This window comes from Suncus etruscus, chromosome 1 (assembly GCF_024139225.1).
Source record: "Suncus etruscus isolate mSunEtr1 chromosome 1, mSunEtr1.pri.cur, whole genome shotgun sequence".
Taxonomy (NCBI): Eukaryota; Metazoa; Chordata; class Mammalia; order Eulipotyphla; family Soricidae; genus Suncus; species Suncus etruscus.
This window is the reverse complement of record NC_064848.1, coordinates 130,670,961-130,689,171: the sequence shown is the minus strand read 5'-3', so window position 1 is coordinate 130,689,171 and position 18,211 is coordinate 130,670,961. Positions and strand designations below refer to the sequence as shown.

The window sequence follows — 18,211 nt, the reverse complement described above, 5'->3', positions numbered from 1 at the left end:
TGCATTCTACATTATTTAAAGAAAATAAAATAAAATTGTATTGTTAAATATATCTAAACATATTTTATTTCTGATAAACATTAAGGTCATAAAAACAAATGTAAACATTTTACCTGTTTTCCCAGTATTGTGAATGAAAGTATTTTCCAAAGACGGTTTGTCCCAACCCTGAAATTTCAATTTCCGAAGATTCACATTTACTTGTGTAAGATCTTCATCAATATTAATAGGAGACTGTTTGGGGCTATTGCATGTTGGATACTTCTTTCCCCAATTTTTTGGATTCAGTACTCCTATATAATGAAAAATGTGGAAAATTAATTTTTTAAATCACCAAGCAAATATTAATGTTGATATTACAATGTGACTTTCATTAAAAATATTAACACAGAATTTTGAAAAATTGAGAAACCTTAGCATTCATTCATAAAATAATTATGCTTAAGTTTAGATTCCAGATTTGAAGATAAGGGGTTTGTGGACTACGCACATCCAAAGCAGGACTCTACACTGTCTCTGATTAGCCATCGTACTTCTTCAAACCAACAGAAATCCTAATTCTCACAATAGACAGTTGGTCCTTGCCTGTGGTTCCATATTGAAAGGTATCCAGATGATGTAAATTCTAACTTCTCTATTATTCTCCATGGTGGTTAGACTTTTGCCACCACTGAATGATTTAGATGAATTTCAGTCATTGTAGGATTTTATACTTTAAAACCTATTCAACAACCTCCTCGAAATAACTCCTTTATTCCCATTGTTTTTCTGCTTATAAAACTTAGCAACTGCTGGGATGTGAACCACCGTCTTTCTGCAGGAAGGACAGACGCCTTGCCTCCATGTTATCCCTCCCGGCCCCACTTTATTCTTTTAATTATGTCCTTTATTTAATACCTTTGTTTTCTTTTAAGAAACTCTTTTTTCTTTAAATATGTCTAAGCATATATATTTTTTTTAGTTTCTGTCATGGATCTGTTTTCTTCTCTCTCCACCCCCAAATCCACCAGCAATATAATGTAGCACCACTTCTTCCTGAAAAGGCATATTAAAAATGGGGGAAATTTTACATGTAAACACAAGCTCTTATCTACTAGGAATAAGAACTTATACTTTTTTACAACACAGGGACATCTCCCACCCTGAATGTATGTCACTGGAAACCAACCTAGACCCCAGGGAAATAGGTACCGACTTTCCAGCCTTGACTCCTGGATCCCAGACATAGAAACGACAGTTTTCCACAACAGCTCTAGGAACCAAGTCCCCTGCAGGGCATTCATAATGCTACTATGACGCCAACATACGCCAGTTCTAAATTGATAACCTGACAACGAGGAAATGGGAACAACTAGATCTAAGAGCAAGTTATCCTTCCTCACCAGCCAATGATAAGACAAAATCAGAAGACATGTCACCCTTTGATCTGCGCAAAAACCAATATTGCTATATACAGATGACTGGTTGTCACAACCAGGACTAGACAGTATGCATCCCGGGACCAACAACAACAACAACAAAAAGCTCTAACCTAGCTTTTGGTCTACAATCTGTTCAACAAACAAGATCTCCAATTCTAGAGGTCTGACTGAGACAACCGCAAGTGAAAGGGTCTTCCAGAAACATAACGAAAGATTCTGTCCCAGGTTCCGTCCTAGGAGCAACATAATGACCAAGAACACCAACTACAGAAGATGAATTAAAACGACACTGAAGAAGCAGAACTGCTAGAACCACAAAGAAAGCCTTCATCATTAGCTCCATTCCTTGAGCTGCACAGTCACCAAGATCTCTAGATACAGAGGACTGATTTTACCGTCCATGGCGAAGTAGAAGTCTTCCATACACCACTAAAGCAGGCAAGGAGTCTATAGTTAATAACATGACAGTATACTTCAGGGATGGAGAAACCCTGTATCTCCTAGGCCACGGGAATTCCCTCTATAATGTCCCCAATAGTTACTGTGCCTATGCAGGGAAAAAAGAAAAAAAAAAGCACAAAATAATCATTTTTCAAAATATATATATATTTATTGATTGATTGTTTCTTTTGACGTTCTTATTTTGATGTAGATATTGAAGTTGATGTCTCTTTTTTATTTTATATTATTTTATCTTATCTTTCTCTTTCTTTTTGCACTCAGGCATGATTTGAATTCAGAACCGAGATTATTGTGTGGTGCTTCTCTTTATTGCTGTAGGGCTCACTGGATATTTAATTTGACATTTATTTTAGTATTGTTATGGTGTTTCAATTACCTTTTTCAAGTCCTCCCTCAAACTGAGGCTGATAGCCACTAGAAGGACTCTGCCCATTTTCAGCACATTATTATTATTATTTTATTATTATTATTTTTTTAATTTTTTGCTTACTCTTTACCCCATTCTATTGCTTTTCTTTCCCTCAAACAAAACCACATAACTTGATTTATTAGCTTAGTCTCTCAAATAGAGGGAGGGCACCAGGACCAAACAGATGTATGATCACTGATAGTAAGCTAGACAAAAGAGGGGACCATCTACTCTAGCAGCCCTGGGGATGATGGTGGGGGATGTGGGTTGCAGAAAGAAAATGGGGAAAGGGGGAGGACACATTTGGTGGTGGGTATTCCCCTGATTCAATGTTAATATGTACTTAAAATACTAAAGTGAAAGATATGTAAGCCACTATGATCAAAATAAAAATATAAAAAAACAATGTGTAAAAAAAATTATCACTGGGTTCATAACATTATAGAGGTTTCAGGTATACAGTACGATGTACTTCTTTTTATTCTTAATTCCAAATTGCTTTTACCCAATAGTCAGCAAGCTTCTGCATAACCCTCCACACCACCATCATTACAGAGGAATGCTGTAGTGGCTATAAAACAGAGTAACTCTAGACACAATTTAGCTCCATAATAAACATGTTAAAGCCAGCTATCACAGTCTTCAGTTACAGTTTAGCTTGACTGTATATCGACATCAATTTTTGAAAAATAACTGAAGACAGACTGGATTAAAGCAATAGATTTAAATATTTTTCAAAAAAAAAAAAAACCTAGCAAGTTTTCTCATTTATCAGTGAAAATAAGAAACCAGGAATTTCAATAGAGAACTTTGTTTGGAAAAAAAAAACACAAAACAATGAGGTATTCATCGGCAAATTGGTGCACAAAAGCAGGGACACTAGCCTTGGGTATTGTAATGGAATAATTTATGTATGAAATAATGATAAGCAATATTCTACATCATTGTACTTCAATGAAATATGGAAACCTTCCACTGCTACCCAAATGAAGTGAATTCTTGCCATTTCTTCAGTGCAAATAGTCCACTAAACTGAAGCTGTCCTATATTGTCTTTATTTCATCCCATCTCAAAGCATGAATCATTTATCAAAATTTCATTTCACTTTACAAGGCTAAGAATAGGTATGCTCTATTTAAAGGTCTATTACAACCTAAGAGTCAATGTTTTAACCTTTCACTTATTAAACATGAGCATATTTCTGCAACCAACCTGTGAAAGAATAGGGTGGTATTCATTGTTCAGATTATATGCTTTCACATGCTTCTCATTTATAAGATGAATATGGATAAGACTAAGAATTTACATGTTTTTGTTAAGGGAGTTTATAAATAAATCATACCCTCCACTAATTTGCACAACCTCCTTTGTGATAAGGGAAAATAGTAAGGGCTGATGTCTATGCAAGCTACCAAATATCACAGATATAACTTTGCATCACTTACTTCAGAGAAAATAATTTGTGACATCATAGAATAGGGAAAATTAGAACAGGGAAATTGGACAATTCATCTCCCAGTGAGGCATCCACCAAAATCAATAAGTGCTGAATTTTTTTTTCTAAAGTATAGCTTTGTTTCTAGAATGTGTTGGAATATAACATGCACAGTGATGTAAATTTTGTCTGTTAGGAATAGACTTAATGATACTAGTAATAAATAAATAATTCACTATAAAGAGCATTGACAGAGGCAGGAATAAGAAAACACTGCTTACTTTATGATCAATTGAGAAAAATAGAGAAAAACAGTTGCAGAAACAGTAAGATCCTTTTTAGTGCTTTCATTTTAAAATAGAGTAAAGTAAATCCCAAGTTTACTTAGATACAATTTTAAGTCTCCAATAACATTGCCTATGATTTCAAGATCTGCTATTGTACAAGCATTCAGTAATCATCTCTGATACATTCTGATACAGGTTTCTTCAGGAAGCTGACCAGGTCTATCTTCAAACTGTTATCTGTTACCTGTTATGAGATCATTTCTTTTTCTCCCATCAACACCTTAGCCTAAGAACTGTCTTTGCTAGTCCAAGTCTCACAAGCTACATTACCTTCACCTAGGAGACTTTTTGGAGTTAGTTCCATACTGCTGCGCAGCTTTACAAGGTCAGACTTTCCATTTTACAAAAATCACCAGGAAAAAAAATCACCAGAAGATTCATATATACATTGCATTTTGAAAAGTACAACTTAGACAGTTCCATGGTCAACTAAAGAAAAGTGTCTGGTAAGTACAGAATCTCACATTTGTAAGATAAAAAAAGTTTCCAGAAATGTTTCACAATAACATATATATGATACTCAAAATGGTTCAGAGGGTAAACTCTAGGATGTGATTTTTCATTAACCGTAGTAGAAAAAAATGGTTTCGGTGATTAAAAGCAACAATAAACAAGTGAATGACAAATTGGAGCCCTAAAGATAAATTCTGTCACTGTACAAAGTGGACTCTGCCAACACTCTGCATTAATATGCAATAAGATCTTTTTTTTTTTTTGGTTTTTGGGCCACACCCAGCGGTACTCAGGGGTTACTCCTGGCTGTCTGCTCAGAAATAGCTCCTGGCAGGCACGGGGGGGGGGGGGGGGGATATGGGACACCGGGATTCGAACCAACCACCTTTGGTCCTGGATCAGCTGCTTGCAAGGCAAACGCCGCTGTGCTATCTCTCCGGGCCCGCAATAAGATCTTTTAAATAAAAACATTCCCTTGCCAAGTCACCTTGGTATAAAGTTAAGAGATCAAGCTAGGGAGTCTCTGCTATCTTAACTCTGGAACTATGAAATGGTGAGATAATATATATGGATTTAAAATAATATATAGTAAATAGTGAATCACTTTGTTATCTAATATATAAAAGTGAAAACACCCTAATAATTAAAGTCATCTTTTAAAAAATATACCAGTTCATCTGCTTCTCCTTAGCTTTGGACTTTCTAAAACATTTTCATCTCTCACAGAATAAACCATAAAGTCATTACCATTATTGCTCTCTTTCATGTGATGTCACTACTCATCTCTTCTTTAATTATTTCCTACCAATTTACCCAGAAATCTCTAATCATTCTTTCCTGTTCTTTGAGCACTGATGCCTGAGGGCTTGGAATTAGCAGCCATGACTTCCTAGAATTTCATTGACTTCCATGACTTTCCTCTTTACAAAGAAACACTCTGTCTCTGTCTTTGTCTCCCTGTCTCTCTGTCTCTCTTTCTCTGTCTCTCTCTTTTTTCTCTTTCATCCTTGCTTCAATGAGATCTTGGCTCAATTGCCCATCACTGAAGAAGCATTTTGGTCATCCTGTAAAAAATATTCCTTCCTTTCTCAATCTTCTCTCCTAACTTAATTTTTGCTACTAAGACATCAATTATATCGGCTGTATTTACTGAATTGTAACCAGGAACCTAGTGAAAAAAGCCTTGTACAAAGTTGATGTTCAATAAACATTTGTTGAGAGAATGAATCAGATATATTAAAAATTGTATCATTTATGAGTTTGAGTTCATAGAGATTTACCATGGAATTGCAACAGAAGAAAATAAATATTTCTAGATTCAATGTCATGTCATATTTAATTTTTAAATGACATTGAGTATTCCCCACTAAACTTCTGTAGGATACCAAGAAACATCTGATCTTCAATTTGTAGGCTGTCTGACATTATGTATGAAGCATATCTCTTGATGATTGATTATATTAAGTGAAATACAGCTTTTAAATACCAGATCATGGAGTCAATTACAACATAGCTTAACAAAGCTGTTCTAACTTTTGCAATTAAAAGATAAGACAAATGAAACTTACTAGAGGAAGTTTTCCCCATAGAAATGTCACACGACAGAAAGCGTCTATTAAAGAGAATTTTTCATTCATTTACAAAGGGTTTTAGAAAGCTTGTTTCATATTGTCTTACACACAAAAATTTCAAGAAAAGTAAATTAGTAAAGTGTTAAAATTCATAAAGATGAAAGGCAGAACTCTTTTTTAATGTCCTTAATAATTAAACATGCATCATGTGTTAAACACTTAAAAAGTTCCTAAATTATGATACAATTGATGCTTTTAGTCAATAAGGTGTTTAGAGTTAGGCTAAAATACCCAGGAAGCAGGTGTTGGGAATTCATTTGATTCACATTACATCCACTTAAAATGTTATTAGTGACTGTGATGAAGGAAGAATTAGGGCACTCCTTGAAATTACAACAAAAGATTATCAGGGCAGTTTACCCATAAGGAAGACTACAGAGTCCAGTTGCAGCTCTAGAGAACCAAGATAAGTGATTCATTTTACATATTTATCCATTCTTTCAGCCATTTATTGACCCACCTGAATTAGTACCACTCCTATAAATTTACTATGTTTACCTCTCTTGGAACACACAACAGCCTGTACTTTGTAGGCTTATCTCTTTCATGCATATCTTATTACTTACCTCTGAGTCTGGCACAAGATAAAAACAAATTAAATGCTTGTGAAATACTGTTTGTGCACCAAATGAATGCATCTACTATGTACACACTTTGCACTCTCTATTACAAACAACTGAAAGCAATTCCAGACCCTTTAAAGATATATACATAAATTTGGAGTGTGCATGTGTGTGTTTGTTTGCATAGATTTATTTTTTTTTATTCCAGAAGTGTAGGCAAGCTAAATCTAAAGTTAATAATAATAATCTAAAGATAAGTGCCTAAAGGAAAGTACGGAATGAAAAATAAACATGGATCTCAAAAGAATATAGTGCAGGACTTGAAGGAAGAAGAGAATCTTAAGAGAAAGAACCTGGAGCATATCTGCTTGAATGATAAACCTGAACTCATAATGGCAGGAAAGTGGAGGTCAAGTTCAGACGGAGTGAGCCGCCCAGCTGAAGCTAGGGAGTCAAGAGTGGCTTGCACAGCAGTTCTGCAGAGAGAAACTGAAAAGCAGTTGTACCAAATGTACCTGGGAAGCCAGTGGGAGGAACAATGGTTTTAGAAGTGTAAGGAACTTGTAGCACTTTATCAGAGAGATTAAGTGGTTGGAATGTAGGTGGGCTGAACTGGAGAGGGTGTTTGAAGGATAAATTTTAAGGCAACTTTTGTATTCTACTTAAAAAACAAACCCCTGCGCAAGCAACTGAAATTTTCAATTATTTATATCTCCAAAATTTATGATGAGGCTTAATTCTCAATGTCATGCAAATTATTTGGAGGTTGGCTTTCAGCAAGTGATTAAGTCTTAAGGACAGAGCTTTAGTAGATATTTCATCAAGATTGGCTGGCTGGCTCTCTCTTTAGCGGAGATTTGAAGACAGTGGTCTAAGAATGTGTTCTTCAACCAATAATCCATGGACTAGTATTGATCCCAGATGCTGTTTTGCTTGGTTATAACTGCTGGTATACAGAATACAGGATAGGGGCTACTCCAAATGTCTGGATACTGAATCTAGCAGTGTATTAATCTTGTACTTTCCAAGCTTCAGAACTAGAAGATTTTAATGTATTCTGTTAAGTTTATTTTATTTTTGATAGTGGTGGTAGGGGCACACCAAGACTATTATTGCTGCTGGGATTGAACAGTAGTTGGTTATATGCAAAACAAATGCCCTAACCATTGTACAATCTCTTAGGTCCCGTTTTCTACTGTTTCTAGTACCACTTATCTATGTATAATCTTTTGATATGTCAGTTCAAAGAAACTAACATAAACTGTATTTTCTTGAACTACAATATGTTTCTTGTTTAGATTATAATTTCAGTTTTTTTCAGAACCTGGCAATTAAGGATTAAATAAATGCTTCCTAAATCAATTAGTGCTACAATATAATTTTTGTATTTTACAAAAATATCCAAGTGACACACAGTTTTAAATAAAAGTAGACTAATAAAGATAGTCTGTGCAGTGAAATAATCTATCAATCTCTAACAAAAATAACAACTGAGAAAAATAAAAAATGATTCATAAAAATATAAAAAACTTACACTATTGGCTTCTTTTCAAAGTTACCAATTTCTGTTTTTAAGTAAACTTTGGAAAAAATCTCAGGGCCTAGAAAGATAAAACAGTAAGAAGGGTGCAGGTCTTGCACAGCTGGACCACAGTTCCATCCTAGCATCCCATATGGTCCCCTGAGCAAGAAGCAAGAACAGGAGTGATTCTTTATATATATATATAATATCTTTATTTAAACATCTTGATTACAAATATGATTGTGATTAGGTTTCAGTCATGTAAAGAACACCCCACTTCACCAGTGCAACATTCCCACCACCAATGTCCCAAATCTCCCTCCTCCCCACCCCACCCCACCTGTATTCTAGACAGGCTTTCCAGTTCCCTCATTCATTCACATGGTTATGGTAGTTCTCAGTGTAGTTATTTCTATAACTGTACTCACCACTCTTTGTGGTGAGCTTCATGAAGTGAGCTGGAAATTCTAGCCCTTCTCTCTTTGTCTCTGAGGATTGTTGCAAAAATGTCTTTTATTTTTCTTAAAACCTATAGATGAGTGAGACTATTCTGCATCTATCTTTCTCCTTCTGACTTATTTCACTCAGCATGATAGAGTCCATGTACATCAATGTATAGGAAAATTTCTTGACCTCATCTCTCCTGATGGCCGCATAATATTCCATTGTGTATATGTACCACAGTTTCTTTAGCCATTCATCTGTTGAAGGGCATCTTGGTTGTTTCCAGAGCCTGGCTATTGTGAATAGTGCTGCAATAAATATAGGTGTGAGGAAGGGATTTTTGTATTGTATTCTTGTGTTCCTAGGGTATATCCCTAGGAGTGATATAGCTGGGTCAAATGGGAGCTCAATTTCCCGTTTTTGGAGGAATCTCCATATGGCTTTCCATAAGGGTTGTATTAGATGGCATTCCCACCAGCAGTGGATAAGAGTTCCTTTCTCTCCACATCCCCACCAGCACTGATTGTTCTCATTCTTTGTGATGTGTGCCAATCTCTGTGGTGTGAGATGGTATCTCATCATTTTGATTTGCATCTCCCTGATGATTAATGATGAGGAGCATTTTTTCATGTGCCTTTTGACCATTTGTATTTCTTTTTAATCAAAGTGTCTGTCCATTTCTTCTCCCCATTTTTGATAGGATTAGATTTTTTTCTTGTAAAGTTTTGTTAGTGCCCTGTATATTTGGGATATTAGCCCCTTATCTGATGAGCAGGAGTGATTCTTGAGCAAAGTCCTGAATATTTCCTGATATATAACTCTACCCAAATTCAATCAATAACATTATATTAAGATCTGATCTTCCAATAGCCAACATACTGTTAATATTAGTATATTCTGCTTTTAGTATATTTGGGGGGGCGGGGTGCAGCCATTATCTGTATGCCTCTGTGTGCAGGAATCACTTCTGGTGAGTTCTGTATCATATATCTTGCCTTGGGAGCAAATCCAGGTTGGCTCTAATCAAGGCTTACTGAATTTTCTTATTATTGTGTGTGCTAGTGTGAGAAATGTTTGACTATATACAAAATGAATATTAAAATGCAAATATAACAGTAACATTAAAATGAAGACTGCCCTAATTATAGCAACATCTATTACTGTTTGCTTTGAATAAACTACAAGATGCCATTTATTGTAAATCACAGCTTTTCAAATTATTATGGCTTGCTTTTATTTGCTAACAAAGATAATAAGATCCAGAAGAATTAAAAATACTTATATTTTATAAAGCTTTTTACTGTGAATGAGTTGGCTCAAATGTCAATTTATTCACACATAAAATAAAGTAAGTCACTCTTATTTTATATGAAAATGTAGTTTGAAATTAAGAAGTCTAGTCGAAAGGAAAGAAGTTATGTTTAATGGACATTTTTTGTGACGTAACAGTCAGCTGTTTGAGAAAGTGGCTTCCTCAAAGATAAGCCAAAACTTCAAATTAATGAGTGACAATCATTAAGTGAATTTGTCATAACAGCAAATGACATCACATAAATTGAAAACAAAGGGATAACATATGAGATAACCAATCTGAAGGTAAATATGAGGATGTGTTTACATGTATAAATCAGCTTGCCCACTGTGAATAGGGCTAAACAGATTTTCTGAGCTAGATAGAGCAAAGCAGTTGGTAGATGTAGATAATGCCTACAATTAGAATTCACTAAAAGCAGGCCCAATACAAGCGATTTGGGACAAGAAGCTAACATTTTAATCAGGACTGCATCTTCTTTTATTAGAGAGATACTCTAATTGGACATTGACATTAGACAATAGAAAATCTTTAAAAACCTGTTTGGTATGTCCAGTAGATAGGATTCTACAAGTCAGTGAAGTTATGATTTTATTTAGGAAAGTGCTATAACAAATGATCTTTAAGTATAACATTTAAGAAAGTTCATAACTAGGGGCTTGTGAGATAGCACAGCCAGTAGGGCGTTTGTTTGCCTTGCACACAGCCAACCAAAGATAGATGGTGGTTCGAATCCTGGCATCCCATATGATCCCCCAAACCTGCCAGGAGTGATTTAAGAGCACAAAGCCAGGAGTAACCCCTGAGTGCTGCTGGGTGTGACCCAAAAACCAAACCAAACAAAACAAAACAAAACAACCAGTTTCTAACTGATATTCAATATAAATAGTATGAGACAGATAAGAAAAAAAACTAAAAATACTGGATAAAATTTTTGGACCTTTTTTAAGTTAGAAAAGAACTAAAACAACAATAATAAAATCTGCACCCTAATTCAATCAAATTTAATCCAATAACAAAAATAAAAGAAGATAAAAAGTTTTAAGGGCATGAACATAGAAAAATTATGTATCAAAAGATACATAAATAGGGCCCGGAGAGATAGCACAGCGGCATTTGCCTTGCAAGCAGCCGATCCAGGACCAAAGGTGGTTGGTTCAAATCCCGGTGTCCCATATGGTCCCCCGTGCCTGCCAGGAGCTATTTCTGAGCAGACAGCCAGGAGTAACCCCTGAGCACTGCCGGGTGTGACCCAAAAACCAAAAAAAAAAAAAAAAAAAAAAAAAGATACATAATAAAAAATAATTATGTGCAATGGAAATAAATGGAATCAATAAAATAACTAGGATGGTTCCCATATAGGATGCAATTAACCATTGGTTTCATCAGAAAATAAAATGTGATTAAATTAATATAGAATTTATATTGCTTTTAGAATCTTTTAATTGTACCTTTGTTATTAATTGTTAGATTTTTAATTGTTCTACTTGGAGTAACATGTTTATGATAGTGTGCTAATGTTTAAGGTTCTGATATACTTATGGCACCTCGTCAGTATGGAAGGGATCAACATCTTCCTCCAAAGTTCTTATGTTACCTTTAGTCCACCATTTCATTTCCACAGTAATTCCCAATCCCAATCCAGATTTGGTAATCTTAATTTTGTTGTCCAGCAAACAATGGGAAAAGGATATGAACAGACTGAGTCAAAAGCAAAGGACTAAAGTGGGTTTGAGCACTGTCAGATGAGCCCTGAGCACTGCCAGAAGTGATATCTGAGCACAGACCAAGAAGTAAACCTTGAGTACAGCTGAATCTGATCCCAAATCCAAAACTAGCACCCAAAACCAACTAAAATCAAAAGTAAATAATGTTAATGGAAAGTAAAAATTTTGTTAAAGCAAGAAATTATGGGGAAATTAAGAAATATTAAGAAATTGAGAAGTAAAAGTAAAAATTCACTTTGAAAGGCTTAGGAATCTCTTTGTAATCTTTTTTTTTTTTTGGATTTGGGGCCACACAGGTGACACTCAGGGGTTACTCCTGGCAATGCAATAAGAAATCGCTCCTGACTAGGGGGACCATATGGGAAGCCTGGGACTGAACAAGGTCCATCCTGGATCGGTCGTGTGCAAAACAAATGCTCCACCGCTGTACTATCAATCTGGCCTCTATGGTTCTGTTTTTGAAGACACATCTGCAATATTAGGAGACCAGATTTAGCTCAGTGCTTGAGGGTTTCTTTTGATTGTGATTTGGGACCAGATTGGCATAGGTATGTAACACATGCCTCTTGCACACAATTATGCACTCTGTTCCATTAAGTTATCTCTGATTCAAGGATTGCCATTTGGGAATTAGCAAGAGAAATCAAAGAATGAGCTTCAAAATAACAACTGAGACTTATATGGATGTGTCTTCTGACTAGCCATGTTAGGAAGGAAAAAAGATGGAAAAACCAACTTTAACTAAATACTTTAATATTCTTATTGTCTGGGATCAACTCCAGGTGAATGGGCCAGAAGCAGAGGTACCACGAGGATTAAGAAAACAAGACAGACAGGAAAGCATGGGGTCACAACCTCTTGGACTGAGAGCCTTGACTATATTTTGTTCAGGGACAATCAACATTGGAGTAAGGGCAGATAACAGGCAAATACCTATCTAATGCTGACCAAGCCTAACCTCACAGGTACAGTGTTGTGGTAATTTAGAAATTAAGAGGCCTTAGATCACCCTTTTCCACCCCTCTCCTCAGATTAGCAACTCTCTAGCTAAACTTTTTTATATCATGGATACCTTTTTATCTGATGCTCTAAGAAATTAATATTATGGAACTCTGAGATAACAAGAGTGCTGAACTAAAGAACAGGCTGGGAAGCATCAACAAAGACATGATCATTTAAAGTCCTAGATGTAGATGAAATATTTCAATTAAAGTGGATAAACCAGAATTAATTCAATATCATATCGAGGAGCATTAACACTTGTGAGGAAGGGAGCAAATAGGCAAAGAAATTAAGATGAGTGGTCTCAAAGAGAATCAAGAAATTTGGAGATGGTAGCATCTATATGGTAGCAATTAGGGGTCCTAAAACTTTTTAAACAGGGGGCCCGTTCACTGTCCTTCAGACTGTTGGAGGGCCAGATTATAGTAAAAACAAAAATTATGAATAAATTTCTATGCACACTGCATATATCTTATTTAGAAGTGAAGAAACAAAATGGGAATAAATACAATATGTGGCCCGCGGGCCGTAGTTTGAGGACCATTGAATGGTAGCATCATAGATGGAGTGTTTCCACTATGAGAGTTATCTCAGAGGAAATATCACACACAGCAGAGAGCCCACAGGGTCATGATTAAAGAGAAATTACTGAATTTGGTTGTGTTTTTACTCCAACCTCCAAATTCCTGAAATAAAACAATTTCAGTGACATGACAGATCTAGGATTTCAAAATTAATTATAAGAATGAATAGGAGAAATAAGAAAGTACTCTTTCAAAGCTGGCTGTGACGGGTAAAAGAGTGATAGGGTTGGAACTGAAAACAAATACATGGCTGATTAACAGAACATTTAGGAAGTTTTTAAAAAGGATAGTTTTTCCAGGTGGGCCACCATGGATACTCATCAGTGGAGGATGCCGCCACAGCCACGGAGCTGTACCGGCTGGTAGAGCACCACTGGGAGGAGAAGATGTGCCGTCTCTGCACCCAGCAGGAAGACCAAGAGGATGACAGTAGCTCTGACATGCAGCAGTGCATGGATGACCGCTACTGGCCCAACGACCTGGGCTCCAGTCCTGGGGCTGGAGGAGGAGGGACACCGAGTTCCCCTGGGGATTAGTGGGCTCAGTTTCTCAGTGAGGCTCTCTCTGTACCTCTCCCACCCCTGGGGTTTGGCCAGGAGACGCCAGGAGCTTTGAAAGTAGATCCCAGACCCTTTACGGAGTCCATGTGGGGTTTGTCCCCAGATGAAGTTCCAGCAGGATGGTACCTGGGGTTGCAGTGAGGAGTATTTTCATACTCAGATCTCATCCTGGTCTCCCTGGGCCGCTGACTCAAGGAAACGAAGCTGCTGATTAGCGGCACCTGTCTTGACCTCACCTTCTAGCATCAGGCCCTAAACACAAACGCCTGCTGCCTTCATGTGCATTATCACATCCCATCATGATAAGCCAGGCACACTGTTGTGTTTATCCTGTTTGTACTCCTTGACTCTATACCCTCTATGTGGCTGGAGCTAACCTCTGAAGCCTGTAAGACAAATGAAATATGGCAAATGGTTATTATACACATTACCTTTATTTAAAAAAAACTATTTCATGTAAAAAAAAGGATGGTTTTTAAGCAGATTCAAGCAGGACTGGATATTGAGAAGGCAAAGTTACTCAAGGTCTGTGGTTTGGGAGGTCCATGGTGAGAGAAGTGAATATACTATTATGGATTGACGATGAGTAACTTATAAAGAAAAGGGAAAAAAAGAATATCGAGGAACTATGTAAGATGTACATGTATAATCTATACATTTGAATATAGGCAATGAGAAAGTTGAAGGTTCATACTACAGGACTTCAACTGTTGAGTAGCATGACATCATGTGGAAAGAAATAAGTTTGGGAATTGAGCTGACTTCAGTTCAATCCAGCACCAGTGGTTACAGGACTATAAGAACCTAAGCTGCCTCTTTGCAGCTGGAATACTAATCTCTACCTTTTGGATAGAGTTGTGAGATCACATATGCAAACAGGTTGGCAAATAATATGAACCTCTCCTGTTTTTTTCAAGAACACTAGATGCATGATCATTCAATGTGGAATAGATAAATAGTAAAGAAAGAGAGTTTGGAGAGAGAATAGTAGGTAAAGTGCTTGCCTTATATGTAACCAACCTGAGCTTATCTTTTTTTTTAATTTAGCCTGATAATATCAGCCTTTTCTTTTCTTACACCCCTTCCCAATATCAACAATTTTTTAAAAAAAATAAAATCTTTATTTAAGCATCATGATTACAAGCATGATTGTAGTTGGGTTTCAGTCATATAGACCACCATTCACCAGTGCAACACTCCCACCACCAAAGCCCTCCCCTTCCCAGACCTTTCCTGTATTTAAGACAGGTATTCTACTTCTCTCACTCATCTAGATTGTCATGATAGGTGTTAGTGTAGTTGTTTCCCTAACTGCACTCATCATTCTTTGGGTGAGCTTCATTGTGAACTGGCCCTCATCTCTATTGTGTTTGGACATTATTAAAATAATGTCTTTATTTTTTCTTAAAATCCAAAGATGAGTGAGACTATTCTGTGTCTATCTTTCTCCCTCTGATTTATTTCACTCAGCATAATAGATTCTATGTACATCATATATGGGAGAGTTTCATGACTTCATTTCTCCTGACAGCTGCATAATATTCCATTGTGTATATGTACCCCCGTTTCTTTAGTCATTTATCAGTTGAGGGAATCTTGGTTGTTTCCAGAGTCTAGCAATTGTAAATAGCATTGCAATGAATATAGGTGTGAGGAAGGGATTTTTGTATTGTATTTTTGTACTCCTAGGGTGTATCCCTAGGAGTAGTACAGCTGGATCACATGGGAGCTCAATTTCCCATGCAAATCAAAACAACAATGAGGTAGCATCTCATGCCACAGAGACTGGCACACATCACAAAGAACAAGAACAATCTGTGCTGGCGGGGATGTGGAGAGAAAGGAACTTTACTGCTGGTGGGAATACGGTCTAGTCCAGCCTTTATGGGTTTAATTCTTGACTCCAATTCTTGAGCACTGCCAGGAGTGAAGTCTCAGCAAAGAGTGAAGACGAAGCTCTGAGCACTGCTGGATATGCTTTTCACCCACAAAAATCCAAAAGCACAAAAAAATAGTAAAGGATAAAATAGTGAACATTTATGACTGATGTCCTTTGTAGGTGGGATCATAACGAAGAACCACAAGTGTGTCTGTGCACCACTGTGTGTGCATATTTAAAGTTTAGATGGATAAGCAAAAAGGACAGTCAGTGAGTTGCTATGTTCCAGTGAAGGTCAGTAGATGGGATAGTGGAATAATGAAGTCCTGGAAAAACAGTGTTAAAACTATCAATGTCCCCACTGCAAATCTGCTAAGGAAAAGGAAAGCAAAGCTTTAAAAATGCATTAAGCAGTTACAACCACAGCATTCTGTCATCTTTCATATATTAAATGATAGATGATATTATAGAAACTAAATTCACATTGTGTCTACAGCTATATTCTGATATTAGATAACTTACTAATCAACATCAGAAATATCACTGCTGACATTTAACTACTCCAGAAACCACAGAGAATACTTGTTGCTCTATTACTCACACTCCCTTAATAAACCCTCACTTCTTAAAGGAAGTAAATGCTTACTGATTAGCTGCTCTGTGATTAATGCTAGGACCTTTTTTATTTGCCTGGTTTTCTCCAAATTGGTCTACTGTGTTTTAATATTCAAGGCTCAGGTAGAAATACAGTTTGATTAATTGCAGGACTTTTCTGTAACATTTGCTATTAACTAGCTGGCCTTAGCAAAAGGACATCAGCCTGTTAATAGAACGATAAGAGAAAAGCAGAAGGAAATTTATTTCTTTCTTTTGTGGTCTTGCTATTACCAGTGAGAGAGAAGGAATAAAACTTCACCAAAGACCTGAAAATTACTTGTACTTTGAATAATACAGAATGCAGGCAGAATAGCTCTAGAAATGACCTTAGATCAGTGTTATCATCCCTCAGGCCATCAATTTTCTTGTCTTCCAATAACTGGCTGAGTAAAGTTCTGCAGCAAGGAAGTATCAGTATAGAGGTTAGCAAAGTAAGTTTCCTGGAAGTAATAACACCTCGTATAAACCTGATGTTTTTTGTCCACACACTAATTACTTAGATATGGGGTGTGACTTTTACAGGTTTCCTAGTGTATGTAGAAGTCCTGAGATTCAGATTTAAGGATTTGACATAGCTTAACAAAGATATAATTTGATATATGTATATCTGTACACACATACATACATATGTATATATAATTTTGTTTCTATTTTGGGTCACTTTGTCAAGCACAGGGTTAATCACACTGCTCAATGCATGAGGTCATTCAAATAGTTTTGGTCATGCAGTGGCTGGGTGGAGAATGCAGATTGAAATCAGGATTCCTACAAAGCATGATCTTCAGCACACTAAGCAATCTTCCAGCACCTCCATTTTGATAGACTTTAACTTGGTTAAAAAGCATGATGCCTATAAAACCAGAGACTGAGCATTTTTCCAGTAACGAAACCATTAATCTTTCCAGTACACATCACAAAACACTTTGATATCAGAACTTATAGAGGCATGATATAGGAATTATGGAAGGACTAAGAATGATGCTATAAGAAAACATCCTAAATCTAAAGTCAACAACAACGAAATCAAGAGACCAAACTCTAACAAACTAAACTTTAAATGGGCCTGCTATACTGACAGGCTGGGGGTTAAAAGTGGTGGCTGAGATACACTCTGGGAACACTGTGGAGGAGTCAACACTGTGGTAGGATTGGCCTTGATTCAATGTATGTCTGAAACCCAACTGTGAAGGACTTTATGAATCAAAGTGATTCAAATAAAATAAAAAAAATCTATATTTTGCATTACCTTCTATATCCCATCAAAACTCAGTTTCATTAAATAGAGGTTTTTTTATTTCTAATTTATGTACTCATCATCCAGCAAATATTTATGGAATGTCTAGTATAAAATAGAATATATAGGTGCTGGAGAGATAGTGCAGCTGGTAAAGTGTTTGCCTTGCATGCAGCAGATCTGCGTTAGATCTTTGGCATCCCGTACGATCATCTGAGTACTTCCAGGAATGGTTCTTAAGTAAAGAACTAGGATTATACCCTTGACAAACAGTGGGGGTGGTCTCAATACTTACAAGAAAATAGTACACAAATCTGGCATAAGATACTGAAAGATGAGTTGTTGGGTTACTGATCCAACCCTAATCAATATTTGTACCCCACCATATGGTGTGATCAGGAGATGGTATACTATTCAATATAGTAGGATTATTTTCTACTTGGTATTATTTTCCCTAAGATGGGACTGATTCTTGTCAGTAAAAGCAAAAGTCTGAGGAAGGCAGAGGCTCATACTTCGGTCTTCTTCCACTGAACTGCATTCCATCACAGAAGCAGAAAGCTTGGGTG

General features: G+C 36.5%; 1 protein-coding gene across 3 annotated transcripts in view; it reads right to left on the bottom strand.

Annotated features, from left to right (window-relative positions):
- Positions 1 to 18,211, bottom strand: part of PTPRZ1 (protein tyrosine phosphatase receptor type Z1) — a 203,795-nt gene that overhangs the window by 89,814 nt on the left and 95,770 nt on the right. For all 3 annotated transcript variants that reach the window (XM_049771087.1, XM_049771088.1, XM_049771089.1), the window contains exon 3: positions 114 to 293. In XM_049771087.1, the coding sequence (XP_049627044.1) occupies positions 114 to 293 (180 nt within the window). The remainder of the gene's footprint in view (positions 1 to 113; positions 294 to 18,211) is intronic.